At 40.4% G+C, this 18632-nt stretch overlaps 1 protein-coding gene across 1 annotated transcript in view; it reads left to right on the top strand.

The window, feature by feature from the left end:
* AFG1L (AFG1 like ATPase) overlaps positions 1-18632 on the top strand; it is a 130331-nt gene that overhangs the window by 88612 nt on the left and 23087 nt on the right. Inside the window, exons 8-10 of the mRNA XM_024202598.2 lie at positions 626-708; positions 7762-7832; positions 8089-8189. Coding sequence (XP_024058366.1) covers positions 626-708; positions 7762-7832; positions 8089-8189 — 255 coding nt within the window. The remainder of the gene's footprint in view (positions 1-625; positions 709-7761; positions 7833-8088; positions 8190-18632) is intronic.

Raw genomic sequence — 18632 nt, 5'->3', positions numbered from 1 at the left:
ATAGTTTATTAAAAAATAAAAATATATGTTCCTTGTTATGAGTTACATCAGTTGGGCATGAAGAAAATAATTGGTCTAGGGAGAGCATTTTAATCTTTGTGTTCTGTGCTTCAGTCCTTTGCAACTAATTTAAGTTTTGTTGGGAAGAGTCCTGTGGCACCTTATGGACTAACAGACGTATTGGAGCATGAGCTTTCGTGGGTGAATACATCGTGATGCATCCGACGAAGTGGGTATTCACCCACGAAAGCTCAGGCTCCAATACGTCTGTTAGTCTATAAGGTGCCACAGGACTCTTTGCTCCTTTTACAGATCCAGACTAACACGGCTAGCCCTCTGATACTTAAATTAGTTGATGATTTTAAAAACTGTATTTCTTTTACAGTCAAGTTAAAGAATTTTTATAGTTTTTTTTAGTGCAACCAAGAATTATAATCTTGGTTGCACTAAAAAAATATAAAGATTGCTACAAATTAGAAGTAGTTGTAGGGTACTTCTTTGTTTCCAGAGTATGATTGGCTGTGTTGTGTTTGTATGGTTTTAGTATTTTAGGTTTATTTTTATAACCTGCATTCCCTAATGCCAGAACTGAGGAAAGTAATCATGCTATCTTTTGTTTCTGTAGAAATACTGCAGCACAATGCAACTTGATTCTGGAATAGATTATAGGAAACGGGTTCTTCCTGCGGCAGGGAAACTTTACTACCTGTAAGTTGATCTATTGTGGGATTTTTGCCTTTCCCCCGTTTTTTTTTTCTTAATAGCCAATAACTTCTCACTCAGTAGGAGAGGGAAAATGTATAATACAATTAGCAGAGTGTGACTTTTTTTTTCTTTCTTTGCCTTCTGATCCATTTTGTACAGCGGACTGCCTTCCATTATGCCATAATGTTAACTTCATTAAACTACATTTTCAATATCCACACTAGCTTCATTTACAATGTGCAACTGAATCAAAACTAATTAGATTTTTAGGGAGGTGTGGTGTTTGGAGAACTGAAGTGACAGATGGTTAGAAAGTAATGAATATCCTCTTGTAGGAGAGTGTACAATTCACTTATAATAGAAGAACATCCGTATTGTATTAAAGTAATTAAGTATTTATAGAAATCTTCTGAGAAGGATTCATTTAATGTTGGGTGTTCCTATTTGTGGGTATAAAAAAAAGTCTTATTTTGACAGATGATCTGTTTGTATTTACCATGATGAATTTACTTTAGCATTTACTCTGTATTTGAACATGATAAAAATATTTAAATGATACACAATACAGCCATATAAGTACAAGTGGATGCATCTGCCTGATAGAAACATCTTCTCTTTGAGTTAAAATGTTGGAACACCTTTGCATCACAGACTTTTGGCTTTGCCAACTTGCTTTTAAGGCAAGTCTATCATTAGGTCAATGGCAACCAGAGTGGTACAGACAAATTTATTTTAAATGAGATTTATAGCTGTAATATCTGCTTGCCTGTGGTGTAATTACAATGTAGCAGCAAAGTATGTTTCCAGTAACAAAGGTTTATGAGAACCTTCAGGGGCTTCAGCCTGGGAGACAGACGTCTTGAAATTAAATGTCCCTGTACCACATAATAAAATTAAAGAGTTACAGTTGTTTCTCTAGACATAGAAAGAACTAGTTAGTAAAATTACAACAGTGAAATTACTCTTGAGTATGCATTTTATTAAAAAACATTGTAGTGGAAGAGAATTTAAATACTAGAAAGTTTTTCCTTTTTTCTAAATACATGGAGTTGGACTGCTTTTCTTTATTACTGGGATTATTAAATCAAAATTGTTACTTATTTAAGCCTCAATCCTTCAAAGATTTAGGCACCTTTTAACTTTATCCCTATGAGTAGTCCCACTGACTTCATTGTGCGTGTGTAAATCTTTGCAGGATCTGGGCCTTATACTTAATGAACAAACATTTGGTGAATCCGTAACGGTGCTGTACTGTACCCTATGGGAATCCAGAAGTCAAAATCCAGCTTTTATTCAAAGGCTGTGACTGTGGATCTGGCATACTTAGCCTCTGTGGAAAGGAGTATGGAAGGAAGTGGCCAGATACCACCTGGAGAAAGTGAAATCATGCTACACGCAACTGTCCAGTTCTAGTTCTTTTACTCAGGGCTTTTCTATATTCACTTAGAAATACAGACTGTAAACAGTCATAATCACCCAGCAGAGTTTCGTTCTAACCCTTGTCCCCAGGTCTTCACAGCCTCTCTCCACCTCATCCCCATCTGATCCTTGCTTCCTGCACCTATTTCCCTCTCAAGTCTTTTGTCCAAGAGGCACGCGGGGCCCTGACCCTGGATCTGTCTTGTTTGCTTCCGCACCTAAGAGGCAGAAAGGTTTATGTGGTTTGCTGTAAGCCAAATGATTAAGAGCAAGCATGTGACCTGCAATTACAGCTCCCAGTTTAAAGGACCATAACTGGGACATACACATCTGCCCCAAAGCTTAGTGCCCCATACATAGTGCTTCATGATACTAGTTGCAAAACTTATGACCAATGAAGTGATAGTGATAGAGACTGAAGGTAGTCCCATCCAGCTTTCTGTCACTAAAACGATGCTGGTTGCCTCCTAAGCACACAAGATAGTGCAGTGGTTTTAAAACTGTGGGTTGTGACCCAGTACTGGGTCGCGGAATGTAAGGCACTGGGTCGCGGTGGCTCTGGTCAGCACTATCGACCAGGCCGTTAAAAGTCCCGTCGACGGTGCTGCCCGGCTAAGGCAGGCTAGTCCCTATCTGTTCCGACACCGTGCTGCGCCCCGGAAGCAGCCAGCAGCAGGTCCGGCTCCTAGGCGGGAGGGCTACTGGGCTCTGCGTGCTGCCCCCACCCTGAGCACTGGCTTCACACTCCCATTGGCTGGGAAATGGCCAATAGGAGCTGGGTGGGGCAGTGCCTGCAGGCAAGAGCCGCACGGAGCTGCTTGCGCACCTCCACCTAGGAGCTGGACCTGCTGCTGGCCGGTTCTTCGGCACAGCACAGTCCACGGTGCCAGGATAGGCAGGAAGCCTGCCTCTGCACCCCGGTTGCGCCACTGACTGGGAGCCACCCGAGGTAAGCCTGTGCCCTAACCCCATGCCCCAATCCTCTGCCCCAGCCCTGTGCCCCCCCCAAACCCAGAGCCCCTTCCTGCACCTCAAACCCCTCTGCCCCAGCCCAGATCCTGCACCCCCAGCCCAGAGCCCTGACTCCCTCCCGCACCCCAAACCCCTGCCCCAGCTCAGAGCCCCTCTCACACCCTGAACGCCTCATTCCTGGCCCCACTCTGCAGCCCTCACCCCTGCACTCCAACCCTCTGCCCCGGCACTGAGCCCCTCCTACACCCCAAGCCCCTCATCCCCAGCTACATTGGGTCGCAGGCATCAACAATTTTCTTCAACTGGGTTGCCAGAAAAAAAGTTTGAAAACCACTGAGATAATGTAATGTGAAGCAAAGAAAAAATAGTCGAATCCTTGCAACTCCAACAGAGGGATGGATACATTTTGCCTCCCTTTCCCACCATCTCCATAGGAATACACATTTCTTTTACATGCACGAGGACCTTCAGTCTGTGTAGAGCCAGCATTGACATTTTTTGTCAGATCTCTGAAATATTTTGCTACCAACTCTCCCATGTCCCTCCTTCTGCTCACCACCTGCCCCCCCCCTCAATTGACTGATTCTTGTCCACCATGCTCGCACCCTGCTGTCTATTAATAAGTATGATTAGCACAACTTTAATTTTGATAAATAAACTGGGTATGTGTGTGTCCTGAAAAATGGAAATGTCTCTGTGCTTTGAATGGAAGTCAGATTTTTGGAGGGGACCGGAGGGGAACGTAGTAGTAATCTTCCAAGCTCTTCCTGCAAAATAAGTACCACTCATTTGAAATACCAGAATAAGACACCACCCTCAGTAGTAGTATCATCCTACTGAATACTAGAAGCTTCCTTTTTTTTTTTAATGAAGATTAAGATTCCCTTTTACATTTTTGGGGGAGTAGTTGTGTCTTCTAATTATTGATGGGGAGTGGCTGTGTCTTCTAATGCTACAGACGTTTGGAGTTGAGGGACCTTCTTTTGCAAGAAGAGGGATACTATAAAGAAAGATCAGGTTTACCATTCTGTAATTTACAAAATTTACAGAGCTGCAATTCCTTTTCAAGGCTTCATATAGAAAAATGTGACTTTTAAGTGCTACCTGAAAAAGTTTTAAAAGTTAAATAATGACTAGCATGCCACTGAAAGCTTCATACATCTCATAGATGATGAATTGGTTTATTAATTTTATATCAACCATAGAAACAATTTAGTATTAAAATATTTACTACAATTTAGAGCTGTTGATTAATTGCAGTTAACTCACACAATTAACTCAAAAAAAGTAATCGCGATTAAAAAAATGAATCACGATTCATCGCAGTTTTAATCGCACTGTTAAACAATAGAATACCAATTGAAATTTATTAAATATTTTGGATATTTTTCTACATTTTCATATATATTGTATTCTTTGTTGTAATTGAAATCAAAGTGTATATTATTTTTTATTACAAATATTTGCACTGTAAAAATTATAAACTAAAGAAATAGTATTTTTCAGCTCACCTCATACAAATACTGTAGTGCAATCTCTTTATCATGAAAGTGCAACTTACAAATGTAGATTTCTTTTTGTTACATAACTGCACTCAAAAACAAAACAATGTAAAACTTCAGAGCCTACAAGTCCACTCAGTCCTACTTCTTGATCAGCCAATCACTAAGACAAATAAGTTGGTTTACATTTACAGGAGATAATGCTGCCCTCTTCTTATTTACAATGTCACCAGAAAGTGAGAACAAGCATTTGCATGGCACTTTTGTAGCTGGCATTGGAAGGTATTTACATGCCAGATATGCTAAACATTTGTATGCCCCTTCATGCTTCAGCCACCATTCCAGAGGACATGCTTCCATGCTGATGAAGCTCATTAAAAAAAATGCATTAATTAAATTTATGATTGAACTCCTTGGGGGAGAATTGTATGTCCCCTACTCTGTTTTACCCGCTTTCTGACATATATTTCATGTTATAGCAGTCTTGGATGATGACCCAGCACATGTTGTTCATTTTAAGAACACTGTCACTGATCTGACAAAATGCAAAGAAGGTACCAATGTGAGATTTCTATAGATAGCTACAGCACTCTACCCAAGGTTTAAGAATCTGAAGTGCCTTCCAAAATTTGAGAGGGATGAGGTGTGGAGCATGCTTTCAGAAGTCTTAAAAAAGCAATACTCCAATGCGGAAACTACAGAACCCGAACCACCAAAAAAGAAAATCAACCTTTTGCTGGTGGCATCTGACTCAGATAATGAAAATGAACATATGTGGGTCCGCACTGCTTTGGATTGTTATCGAGCAGAACCCATCATCAGCATGGATGCATGTCCTCTGGAATGGTGGTTGAAGCATCAAGGGACATATGAATCTTTAGCGCATCTGGCATGTAAATATCTTGGGACACTGGCTACAACAGTACCATGAGAACACCTGTTCTCACTTTCAGGTGACATTGTAAACCAGAAGCAAGCAGCATTATCTCCTGCAAATGTAAACAAATTTGTTTGCCTATGTGATTGGCTGAACAAGAAGTAGGACTGAGTGGACTTGCAGGCTCTAAAATTTTACATTGTTTAATATTTGAATGTAGGTTTTTTTTTAACATAATTCTACATTTTTAAGTTCAACTTTCATGATACAGAGATTGCACTACAGTACTTGTATAAGGTGAATTGAAAAATACTATTTCTTTCTTTTTTTTTACAGTGCAAATACTTGTAATAAAAAATAAATATAAAGTGAGCACTGTACACTTTGTATTCTGTGTTGTAATTGAAATCAATATATTTGAAAATGTAGACAACATCCAAAAATATTTAAATAAATGGTATTCTATTATTAACAGTGCGATTAATCGCACGATTAATCACAATTATTTTTTTTAATCACACGACTAATCGTGATTAATTTTTTTAATCGCTTGACAGGCCTACTACAATTAAATTTCTAATGGTTCAAGCAGGGTTTACCCATGACCAACTACTGCAATGTTAAACGCAGCTTGTCCCTGTCTACAGTGGCTGCAAAATTGTGTTTAACATCAAACATGACTCCTCTAGGTGTGCTCTGACACTACTCAATTTTCTAGTAAAGGCAATCATTAGGGCACCTACATAATATGCACATAGCGTTATCACTTAGAATTATTTTATAAAATACAAATCCTCTTCTTCCTTCATAATCTATATAGTCTATTATTTTAAATATGTAAATAAATGTGGCTAAAACTGTTTTCCACTCCTCTTCAAACAGACTCTGCATATAATAATCAAAGTTATGGAAGTGATGATCGAAGTAAACTTGCTTGGTCTCACTCTCAGCTTCCAAAACAAATCTTCTCAGGAATTGTATGGAATTTTAGGAATGAAATATCCACCTAAAAAAACTGTAGTCATGCACTTCCTGCTCATTGTAGCACTCAAGTCAAACATTTCCTGGTTTGTTTCTGATTGAACTACTTCCTTCCTAAAGTCATTTCATTGCAATAATGTCCCACAGAAATAATACTATTAATGAGAGATTCTAATATGAATTAAAGAAAGTTATACTGTTACGCCGACACAACTTTCCATTTAGAAGATTTGGTTTTTAAAAGCGTTACTCTTTGAAATGGCACTTGCAGAAGGTGTCACTGAAAAATATAACATTCCTAGCACTTCAGACTGACTTTATACTTCATGATGCAGTTGAAAACAATGTGAGGTTTTGTTTCCTACAACTATGCTACCAATGAAACTTCTTAAAGGTGGACTTCCACACCAACTGTAAATTCACTGACAGATCAATATGTATGAATTTGGATGAAGTATTGTATACTTAAGTTTTTGCCTGATGATATACAATAGTTTTTTGTTACTGTTATCAGTTTTCATACTCTGTTTTTCAAGGAGAAGTGTCAATAATATGCTCAGTCAAGTCAAAAAAAAGGCCACAGAAACTATGACACTTATAAATTTGGACTCTGTAAACCATATAGTGTCTTCTAATTAGAATAGAAAATATTCTGTGATTGTACAGATTTCTTAATAGTCATGGTGGCCACCAGATAAGCAAAAAGCTTATTTGTGTGCTCCACAAGGAGATTTTGTGTGAGGTTTTGCTGTTTATAGCTGATCTTTCCCAAATAATGGAAGAAATCTGATACATTTACTGATGTGTTGATTGATCAGATTGGTATTTCAAAGCTGATACTTTAACTCGAAAATGTTTAATCAGCACAGTCAGTTTTTTAAAAAGTCATTTCAATATTTAATTTCAGAATGTCTCAGAGATTTCAATGGATACATCTTCAGATGCCTGACTGCTTTGCCTTGCCTTGTCTATTTGCTCTTATTTTGCATGCAGGATAGAGCCAGAAGCCTTTCTTTCTCATTGTGTACACATAGTGTTAATGGATTTGCTTTGCCTGTATTGCCTCATTACTGGAAACAGCTCAAAACACAGAAGTCTTTCAGTGTATGCAAATAAGGTAGAATCATCTACCTGAGAGTTAATATTCTCTGCTTTTAAGTGTATTCTAAATCTAATGTTTGTATTTAGAGCATAACATCCTGTTCTCTGTTTTTTATGGGCAAAAAGCTAAGCAGGCTCAGGCAGCTGTTTGATGTTGGCTTCAAGTGTTATTAATTTCATATTCTATTATTCTTTTCACTGTAGCACAAGTGAAGCTGATGTGGAGGCTGTCATGGATAAGTTGTTTGATGAGCTGGCTCAGAAACAAAATGATTGTACGTAAGTTAATTTCTCTTGAAAGAGAATACATTTAGAACACAATGCCCAATCTCCACTGACCAATTAATAAGTTCCATTGCTGTATATGGGTTGATGCCACACTCAAGTGGCAGTCATTGTATCAGCATTTTGTCTAATTTATGTGTTGAATCATGTGCTATTATTCATCAAGCTATGCATTTCCTATCTGTAAGAGATGAATTTTATAGTAATTATCCAGACAAGATTGAGTCTTTGTTCATGTTCCCATAGTAACTAGACCAAGGATTCTAAAAGTGCAAGGCAGAGAGCTGAAGCTGAATAAAGCTTGTGGAACCATTGCAGACTTCACATTTGAAGAGCTATGTGACAGAGTGAGTACCCAGTCAAATCTAGATCAGTTTAACACTGAGTCTTTTCACAGTTGTTGGGTTTTTTTTTAAAAGTTGGTATTTTCCCAACCCCAGGTAGCCCAAAGACGGTTTTTAAAACTTACAAAAAAAAATGTGAATTCAAAAGAAAAAAAAGGGTGAACTCCTATGAAGAGCAGTAAATGTTTCCTTATGGATAATGGTGCAATAATAATCTCTTGAAGGCAATCTAGAATATAATTAAAAATCTAAACAGAATTATGTGGCTGGGATAATTAGTTTTATTGCTTGAATATTAAAACTCAAAATACATCCACGTGTAAGCAAAATTATAATGTTGTTTTTAAAATTTTGGGTAAACTTGATGCTCATTCAAGTGAGGGTTTGATGGCACATCAAAGCATGAGACAGGTGCCATGCAAGCTTCTCCACACAACTATCATTGCACGTCTCTGTCATTGCCTGCTATTCAGTTCTGCACCTCTTCTGACCAAAGATTGCCAGTGATGATGAATAGTGTCAAGTTTTCTGCTAGTTATGTGATGCAGTCCTAAGTTAAATATGTTCCATGAAGCCCTTGTTTAGACATGACCTAACACAGGTTTGACAATAGGTGTCCAGAGGTAAAAGTCTAGTGCAGTGATAATTTGTCAGCTGGCCTCTAAAATTATAACATTAGCCAGTTACATAACTGTGGTAGCACTGCCTATTATTAGTGATACCAAACACTTGTTGTTATAAGATGCTGTTTTCAGGTGTTTATAACTATGGCAAACTTTAACCATTTGGGCTGGAATTTCCCCTGCTGGGTGTTTGCTTCAAGCTGAACTAGAACATTTCAGACAAAATGGTTCAGTCATTTCTGAGAACGAGGCCAGGGAAAAATGGGTTGTTTTGCCCATATTAAAAATGGAGACCTTTTCTGTTAAATGCTGTTGTGCCCCCAGGCTGTGGAGCAGGAACTTGAAATTTGGCAGAGGGTTGTCTTTATGTCAGGGATGTACTTTTTGCCAACCCTGTGAAAATCCACCTGAATTTGACAAAGTTATAAGCCTTTGAAAAATCACAGTTCACAGATGCTCAGTAGAGACTTGCTAGAGGTTAACAACTAAAATCTCTGAACTTCCTTACTGAGCATGCTCCATCCCCTCATAGTGCTGACTAGACTGTACGTGAGCCATCCCCACAGAGCAACTGAGCAGACTCCTGCCCAGAGAGGCCCAGGGGCTCAGAAGGACCTTCCCTGTAAGGGTTGCTCCCAGCTGCTCCAGGCCTGAGTGGGATCAAGCATTGGAAGTGAGAGCAGGGAACCTGTCCCTCCTGGGCTCTCGATCGCTCCCCTGCTGGCACTCAGGCAGCAGGGTGGAGGAAGCCATCTGATTTGAATACACGAGGAAAAAGCCAGACCAGCGTGGGAGGGAAAGGAGTAGATTGGGACAAGGAGTCTGGGCTTGGAGAAGAGGAGAGAAACTGTGACTGGGAGTTGGAATTGGGAAGCCTGGAACTGGCTGAACAAGAAGGCTCAGACCCAAGGGAAGGGAGGCAGGGACTAGAAGCCAGTGAGGGAAATGACAGGAGGAGAGACTGGGAGAAGTTGGCTGGGGTGCAGAACACAAAGATTGGACAAGGAATTGGGGGAGGAGCAACAAGGAGACTGAGATTGGCTGGGCAAGGAGACTGGAACTAGTTCCAGGAACTGGGCAGTGGGGGAGGAGAGACAGATTTGGCAAGGAGCTAGGGTGTGATGGGAAAACCGGGACTGGCTGGACAAGGAGATTGGGACAAGGAGCAAGACAGATCAGATGAGGAATGGGATGGAGGTGGGAACTGGTTGGGTAAAGAGATTGGGACTGGGAAGAGGGAGGGACTTGGAGTTGGGGAGAGAAATTGGGACTCAGACAGTAAGCGCGAAGGAGGAGATTTGAATGGCTGGGCAAGGAATTGCAGAATACAGAATTGGATATCCCACAAGCATCCTTGCTCAGAGACGGAATCTGTCTCCCTTCCCCCAATCACCATATGACAACCTGGGTCTTAATGAGCCTGCTTCTAAACTATTTTTAAGTCCTAAATGGGGCTGACTGGGAAAAGAAATGTAAAGGGGTTGTGGCTCTTTCTGGGTGACTGCTCCATACAGGAACTGAACCAGGAAAAACAAAGGGACCAGGTATCCAAAACCAAACCCTCTCACATAAAAAAAAAAAAGGCTAAAGGAGGAGCTGGGGAGCAGGGAGGGTGGCAACCCATGAACTCTTCTAATAGTATGGGTAGGAGAGGTCCCTCAAGGCAGTGATGATAGTTGTTAGAGAACCATCATTACAAATAAAAATGGGTGATGTGTTATGTAACTGTCTGCTATTGGGATAGAGGAGGTGCAGAAGAATTTCTGGAAGTCTTGTGCTTTACTCAAAAGACTTTCACACACTGGCCTGATGCTTTCGGCCCTCCCAACCAAGGGAGAAATAATGCCTGGCCTAGACTTACATAACTCCTCACTTACACTGTGCAGTCTTTCCCAGTGTGAAACATTTTGGGGGCTGAAGGAAAAAGACTTGTGCAACAAATTGACCTTCAGCCTAAAAAGATTGGCCTGCCCAGAGCCAGCATTCATGGTCTTCTGGGATTTCTACATTCCAGAAGTTGTAGATAGATGTGACATGTTCTCAGGGTACCCAGGACTGAGAGTCACCTTGTTATCTCCCTGCCTCTGGTGAGAGGAAGATTTGCATGTGCTTAACTGGATGTCAGCTCCCTGACCCCACCAGCCCATTAACCACCCAAACAATCTCCTCAGGGTCCTGCCAGCCTTACTTTGCCTTGCAGGTTAGCAACAGGTGCACCCCAGTCCCTGGCCCCCTCTGAAAGCATTCCCTTCTAATATCCAGCCCCTGTCACTCGATACTCACAGGAATTACCAGGTTTCTTGTCCCCAAGGGAACAGTTTACATATAACTTGACTGGTACAACTCCGGATCAAGTCCTTTATAACATCACAGCACTGAGATATAGTTATAGTGAAAACAATCACAAGGTTATTATTAAAGGCTAAGATTTAAGAGATAGTGAACAAGGATAATGGAAAGAGAAATGGTTCCATATAAAGCAAAAGTAAAACACGCTTCTTCGAAACTAAACTTAGCTTAGCAGTCTAACCTTTTGTCTAAATAAGTTTATTGCACCCTTAAGCCTTTTTCAGTGCATTCAACCAAATCTTTATTGAGATCCTGTTTTCATGAGTGTAAACACACTGTCCATTTACTTCCTCAGTGCAGGATAACAAAATGTCCTTGCTTCTCCATACATTACCCAGAACTCATTGTTTTTTCCCCAGAGTCAGGATGAGTCCTGTGGTTCCTTTCTTGGTGTACTAGCTCCAAGTTGTTTTCACATACTGGTGTTGACTCCACATGCAAAACAGACTTCCATCGTGGTGGTTTACGATGCTTAATCTACATGTGAACCTAGGCAACAGGTAAATGTACATCCCTTTGTCTGGCAAAACCTGTTTGTCAACCATGCCTGGGACACAGACTCTAAAACATATTTTCAGTACATATACACAGCTCCTTAAATATCCTTACAATCATCTTGCAATGATTGAGGATCTACATGACATACAGTTGTAATAGACACCTCACATGGCCTTTTTATTACACACCTCACATGACCTAAATACTATGGAAGCAGTGTGTTAGGTGTAGTCAGTTTGTCAAGCTGATAGGAGTTGCTGTTATAGAACATTGAACCCTTTGCCAGCTGGTACCAATGGGTCCTTGTGTCACAATATACTGTGCTGGACCCAACCCTGTTTCTTCTCTAATTTTGTAGTATGAAGTAATTATATTTTAAAAAAATCAAATTGCCCTCTCGATATTTTTATATAACCAAACTTCTCTATCTTTCTTCTGTGTCAGGATGACACAGCTTACTCAAATATATGAAAAGTAACATGTCAGCATACTACTGTTTAATTATTCAGGTTGTTTGTGTTATGACACGAATTATTGTATGAAACATAGTAATAAGATTTGCAAAACCTGCCAGCTGTGGTTTGATCTGTCTCAGCAAACCAAAAGCAGGTTTCAGAGACCGTGATTCACTCCTTTCTGACAAAACCAGAATCAAAATGTGAAGCCAGGCAACTTTACCTTAAATCCATTGGTTTCAATCCCAGAAGGGTCTGTTATGATCATCTAGGCTGGCCTCCTGTATTACACAACCCATACATTTCACTCAGAACTCCTGAATTTAGTCCAACAATTTGTGGTTGAAGTAGAGTGACTGTCAAGAATCAGGGGGTAGCCGTGTTAGTCTGTATCTACAAAAACAACAAGGAGTCTGGTGGCACCTTAAAGTCTTTAAGGTTGTCTCTCACCAACAGAAGTTGGTCCAATAAAAGATATTACCTCACCCACTTTTTCTTTTTAGAAAGTCAGCCAATTCTGATTTAAAAACTCCAGGTGATGGAGAATTTTACTACATCCTTTGGAAATCTGTGCCAGTGGTGGTTTATCCTGTTAAAATGTTGTGCCTTGTTTCTAATTTGAACTTTGCTGACTTCAGCTCCATCCACTGGCTTTTGTTACACATCCATCTGCTAGATTAAAGAGTCCTCTAGTGTGCTGATGCCTAAAGACTGATCAAGCCACCTCTTGACCTTCTCTTCAATAAACTAGTTAGATTGATCTCCTTTAGTCTCTTATTGTAAGGCAAGTTTTCCGGACCTCAACTCTTGACAATTTTCAACGTGTTTTACATATCTCCAGAAAGACATAAACTTTTTCCTTTTTGTGTGAAATAAAAAAAAACTTATTTTCTTTTGAGATAAGAATCTGAGCAACATACCAAACAGCTTTCTTACTCCTAGAGCAATGAAGTAGGGATTACATGAAAATACATCTAATAAGAAATACATTTCAGTAAAATAATATCTTTGAACAATGTTATTTATTAGAGAGCCATGGTAGCAAACTCCATGTACTTTTTTTTTTTTTTACATACACTCTCCTGACGAACAAAACATAAAAATAATGTTCAGTTTCCTGAGAGAGGATAATATTCTGAGGAGGTATGTGATTAATTGCACAAAGTGCTTCAGACATAGGAATTAAAAAGAGAGGGGTTTTAATTTTCAGAAAAGGTCTAACATTTTTAATGTCATATCTCAAAAACTATTTGGTTTATAAACTCCAGATCTTTTTTTATTTACTGATCCCCAATCAAGGCTAGTGCCTTTGAGTTTTCTGTGGAAAGTTTGATGGTTGATTTTTGAGTTAACCAAGGCTCCATTGAGTTTTTTGTGGTTCCCCATGTACTGTGGGACCTCCATTATTGGGGGCTGAGTTGGGAAAGAGCAGGATGAGTTATGCAGCCTAGAAAACCATAGGGTAGTGGATAGGGAAACCCTGAGTTTATGCCAAAGGTACTGGCCTCCTGCCCATCGCCCTAAGATCCATGTGGATCTCAGGGGGGCCTAAAAATTCTGGTGTGGAACCTCTTTTTTGTTTCACCAAGGTTCAAACTTCTGTCTTCCCATAGAGTGATTTAGGGGAAATGCCACCAGGTCTCTTCCTTAGGGCCTTTCTTCTGTGATTTTTTTTTACAGTGGATGGACAAAAGCAGGCCTAGTGGTAGACATTTGTTTAATAAAAGCAAAAGTGAACTTAGGAAACTTTCCATATAAAAATGATCTTATAGTCATAAGTCCTTGTGTAGTAATTTAAAACAACAGTAACAAGGAAGTCATACATTTAAAATTCAGAGGATTGAGAGTTAATTTTTACAATAAATATGTGAAAATCAATTAATGAGGTTGTAGTTTAAAAAAGACCCTGAACATCTGATACTGACAATGCTCAGGGAAAGTTCCAATTTCAACTTTAATTTTGCCTTTTGTTCTCACTTATCCTCCTCTTAACAATGAGTGAAACCGCTCGGAGAATCCACTTCACCCCATTGCCATTATGAATTACAACAGAAGGGTACAACAGAGCAAGTGGGGATGGGGTCTGGGAAGTGGAGCTTATGGGTAAGGAACTGGGAAGAGGAGGTGGCGGAAGACTGGGATGAGCATTACTTTTGGCATTTCCTGATTGCTGAGTGCTTGGTATTGCAACCTTAATAATCTTCTTTTGACCAAGTTATTTTCATATGTAATTTCCTAGGTTTTTTTAAAAAACAAACTAAAAACACAGAAGTTCCATTATGTGGAACCATATTGATCCCCACCTCGGTCATCAGTGGGTTGGGACCTTTAGATCCGCAGCACAAACCTCTACCACTTGACCTAATGGCTGTTGTCCTCCCTGTGCCACTAGAAGGGTAAGAGAGACATTCTGCCATTCAGTTTTACAGCTGTTTGCTAGACTGCAGGAGCATGCTGAGACTCAGGAATCCTGGGCTCCTCTCCTCTGATCACCGCTGTCCATATTACCACTTCTGCACCAGTTCTTGCTCCTGTTTCTCGTATCACATCTCTCTCACCTCCTCCCTCACGCTGCTCTTCACCCTTCACATTCAAGTTAGGCTGCTTTCTCCTCTGGCCTTCGCACCAGGACAATGAGCACTAAAAACATGCAGGTGAATAAGAGTGGCAAACAGGGGAGTTTTTGAGGGAGGATCTGTAGATCCTGTGCTTGGAGGAAAATGGACGTAGTGAGTTGTGGGTGTGGTCTGTTTGTCTTAGTAAGGACCGTGAGGCTGGGGTTTGGAGCCCCTGAATTGGCCAGAGAGATGTTTGTTTTGACCCTGTGAGGACTGTGTGGCTGGGATCTTGGGTCTTCGAATCCTACTCAGTATTGGAAGTCTGTGTGGTTAATCCCTCCCTGTCAGTGAGGGGATGGAGATAAGCAGCGAGACAAAAAGTCAGTTGCTAGGCGAACAGAGGAGTTTCAGAGAGAGTTCACAGGACAGAATGTGGTTCCTTCTGTTTAGGTATGGCTCTACACCAGGTAGTGGATATGGACAGTGAGGAAATACCTGTTGTTACTTGACTTGGATGTGCTCTTTTCCTTTTGCTGGTAGATGGAAGAAATTTCTGGTCTATGAAATGCAAATTGATAGCCATACTGGAGGAGAAGGTATGTATTTGGAGTGAGAAAATGAAGATTTATTAGACAACCAGATCTAGAAATTGTTACCATAGACACCACAAGGAGAAGGCTCAGTGATAAAGGAACTGAAGAAAGCAGAAACCAAACCGGACTGGCAATTTGTGACCAAGAGGGAAAAGAGAACCAGGAGGCAATCATCCCAACTGGAAGCATTGAATCATTGTGAAATACTCAGGGAGTCAACTACCGAGGAACAGAATAGAAAGTTACAGGGGACATATGTGCTGTATGAAACAAACTACTGAGAGAGGTTCTTCAGCCATCCTAAGAAGGCAAGTGATCATTACCAGCAACTCCATATTAACAAGAATGAACAGAAAATTCAGCAAGGGACACTAGGACAGCAGGACAATACATTGTTTTCCTAGAGCAAAAATACACGATTAATTGAAGGATGAGACAGGATTATGAAGTTGTCTGGCAAGTGTCCACTGGTGGTGATACACATTGGGACCAATGACATGAAATCATAAAATCATAGAAGTGTAGGACTGGAACGGACCTCAGTAGGTCATCTAGTCCAGTCCCCTACACTCAAGGCAGGAGAAGTAATAACTAGACCATCCCTGGCAGGTGTTTGTCTAACATGTTCTTAAAAACCTCCAATAATGGAGATTTCACAACCTCCCTAGGCAATTTGTTCCAGTGCTTAACTACCATGGCAGTTAAGAAGTTTTTCCTAATGCTCAACCTAAAGCTCCCTTGCTGCAATTTAACCTCAGAGGTTAAGGAGAACAATTTTTCACCCTCCTCCTTGTAACAACCTTTTATGTACTTGAAAACTCATGTCACTCCTCAGTCTTCTCTTCTCCAGACTAAGCAAACCCAAGTTTTTTCACTCTTTCCTCATAGGTCAAGTTTTCTAGACCTTTAATCGTTTTTGTTGCTCTCCTCTAGACTTTCTCCAATTTGTCCACATATTTCCTGAAATGTGGTGCCCAAAACTGGATGTAATACTCCAGTTGCGGCCTAATCAGCGCAGAGTAGAGCGGAAGAATTATTTCTTGTATCTTGCTTACAACACTCCTGCTGATACATCCCAGAATGCTGTTCGCTTTTTTTGCAACCGTGTTACACCGTTGACTCATATTTAGCTTGAACTGTGTGGAACTACACAGATTATAGAAACAACAAGGAGTCTGGGCATCTGAAGAAGTGAGGTTTTTACCCACGAAAGCTTATGCCCAAATAAATCTGTTAGTCTTTAAGGTGCCACCAGACTCCTTGTTGTTTTTGTAGACACAGACTAACACGGCTACCCCCGATACAGATTATAGAAGCCTTCAAGGACCTTGGAAGAGAGCTGAACAAGCTGAAAGTCCAAATGAACTTCTCAGACATCCTTCCTTCTGCTGAGAGAAGGCAGAAAGCAGAAAATATTGGGGGGTAAACCATTGGCTGTGTGACTGGAGTGAAGCTGAAAGTTTTGGTTTTGTGGAACATCAGGCCACATTCCTGCTGGAGAAGGGGCTGTACAAAGAAGACAACCTGCATCACACAGTAACTATTTTGAGCCTCAGTATGATGGAATCGTAGATTCCAAGACTAGAAGGGACTACTGTGATCATTTTGGTCTGACCTCCTGTATAACACTGGGCCATGGAACTTTCCCAAAATAATTCTTGGATCATATCTTTTAGAAAAAGATAAATTAATGACTGGCCTGAATATTGGTGGTTGCCTAGGGACCAAAGATTATGACTTAATACATTCAATATGGGCAAACAGGGGACAGTCCCAACTAATCATATGTATACTTGGTGTTTAAAGAATGAAATGGTGCAATAAAGAATGAGTATAATTAATTCCAGTCAACATGGGATCATGGAAACTAGATCTTGTCAAACAAATGTGATTTCATTCTTCGATGAGATTATAAATGTGGTTGATAAGGGTAACGGTGGATGTAATTGACTTTTGTAAGGCGGTTTGACTTAGTACATTCTGAATAAAAAATTCAGACATTCTGAATAAAAAATTAGCACTATATAATATCAGTAAAGCACATGCTAAGTGGGTTAAGAACTGTCTAAATGACATATCTCAAAAGTACTTGTCAATGAGGAATCAAAATCAAATGTGGGTGTTTTCAGTGAGATTCCACAGGGATTGGTACCAGGCCTGATGCTATTCAACGTTTTCATCAATGATCTGGAAGTAAATATAAAATCAATCATGATAAAATGTGCAGGTGACACAAAGATTGGCAGAGTGGAGACAGGGCAGTCAGAAAGGGTATATCTAAACAGCGATGAAAGACCCACAGCACAATCGTGGCTGGCCCAGGTCACCTGAATCAGGCTTGCCAGGCTCGAGCTGTGAAGCTATAGAATTACAGTCTCGATGCTAGAGCTCAGGATGGGGGTGGGGGTTGGGGTTGGAGGCCCTCCTCCCTTGCATGGTCCCTGAGCCTGGGCTCCAGTCCAAGCTCTAACGACTACACTGCAGTTTTATAGCCCTGCAGTCCAAGGCTGGCGAGACTGAGTCAGCTGACCTGGGCCAGCTGCGGGTCTTTTACTGCAATGTAGACATATCCATAGAGTGATCTGTGTCACTGCATTCCTCTTTCTTAGAAATACAACTTTGCATTTGACTGTACTCAAATACATTCAAATAAACTGTTTAAATACATCCAAATGCAAAGTTATACATGTAAGAACGAGGAATGCAGAACATATCTATAGACTGGGGGACTGTATTCTGGAAAGCAGTGACTCTGAAAAGGATCTGGGGGTCATAGTGGACAAGCAACTCAACAAGAGAGCCCAGTGTCACGCTGTGGCAAAAAGGACTAATGTGATCCTGGGCTGTATAAACCGGGAAGTAGTACGTAGGAATAGGGAAGTTATTTTATCTCTGCATATGGCACTGGTGAGACAGACATGAGAATACTGCATCCAGTTCTGGTGTCCATATTTTTAAAAGGATGTTGAAAAACTGGAGAGGGTGCAGAAAAGAGACACACAAATGATTTGAGGACTGGAGAAAATGCCTTACAGTGAGAGACTTAAAAATCAATCTAAAGTTTAATCTGTTTAGTTTATCAAAAAGAAGATTGAGCAGTGATTTGATTACTGTGTACAAGTACATTCACAGGGAGAAAAGACCAGATACTAATGGGCTCTTCAATCCAGCAGAGAAAGACCTAACAAAAACCAGTGGCTGGAAGCTGAAGCGAGACAAATTCAGATTAGAAATTAGACACAACTTTTTAACTGCTGGAACAAACTACCAAAGAAGGTGGTGGATTCTCCATCTCTTGGTGTCTTCATATCAAGACAGGCTGCCTTTCTGGCAGATATGCTTTAGCCAGTTACAGGTTATTGGCAACTGT

This window comes from Terrapene carolina, unplaced genomic scaffold (genome assembly GCF_002925995.2).
Source record: "Terrapene carolina triunguis isolate 2854851 unplaced genomic scaffold, T_m_triunguis-2.0 Scaffold42, whole genome shotgun sequence".
Lineage (NCBI taxonomy): Eukaryota > Metazoa > Chordata > Testudines > Emydidae > Terrapene > Terrapene triunguis.
The sequence above is the reverse complement of the archived record's forward strand: the minus strand, read 5'-3'. Positions and strand labels throughout refer to the sequence as shown.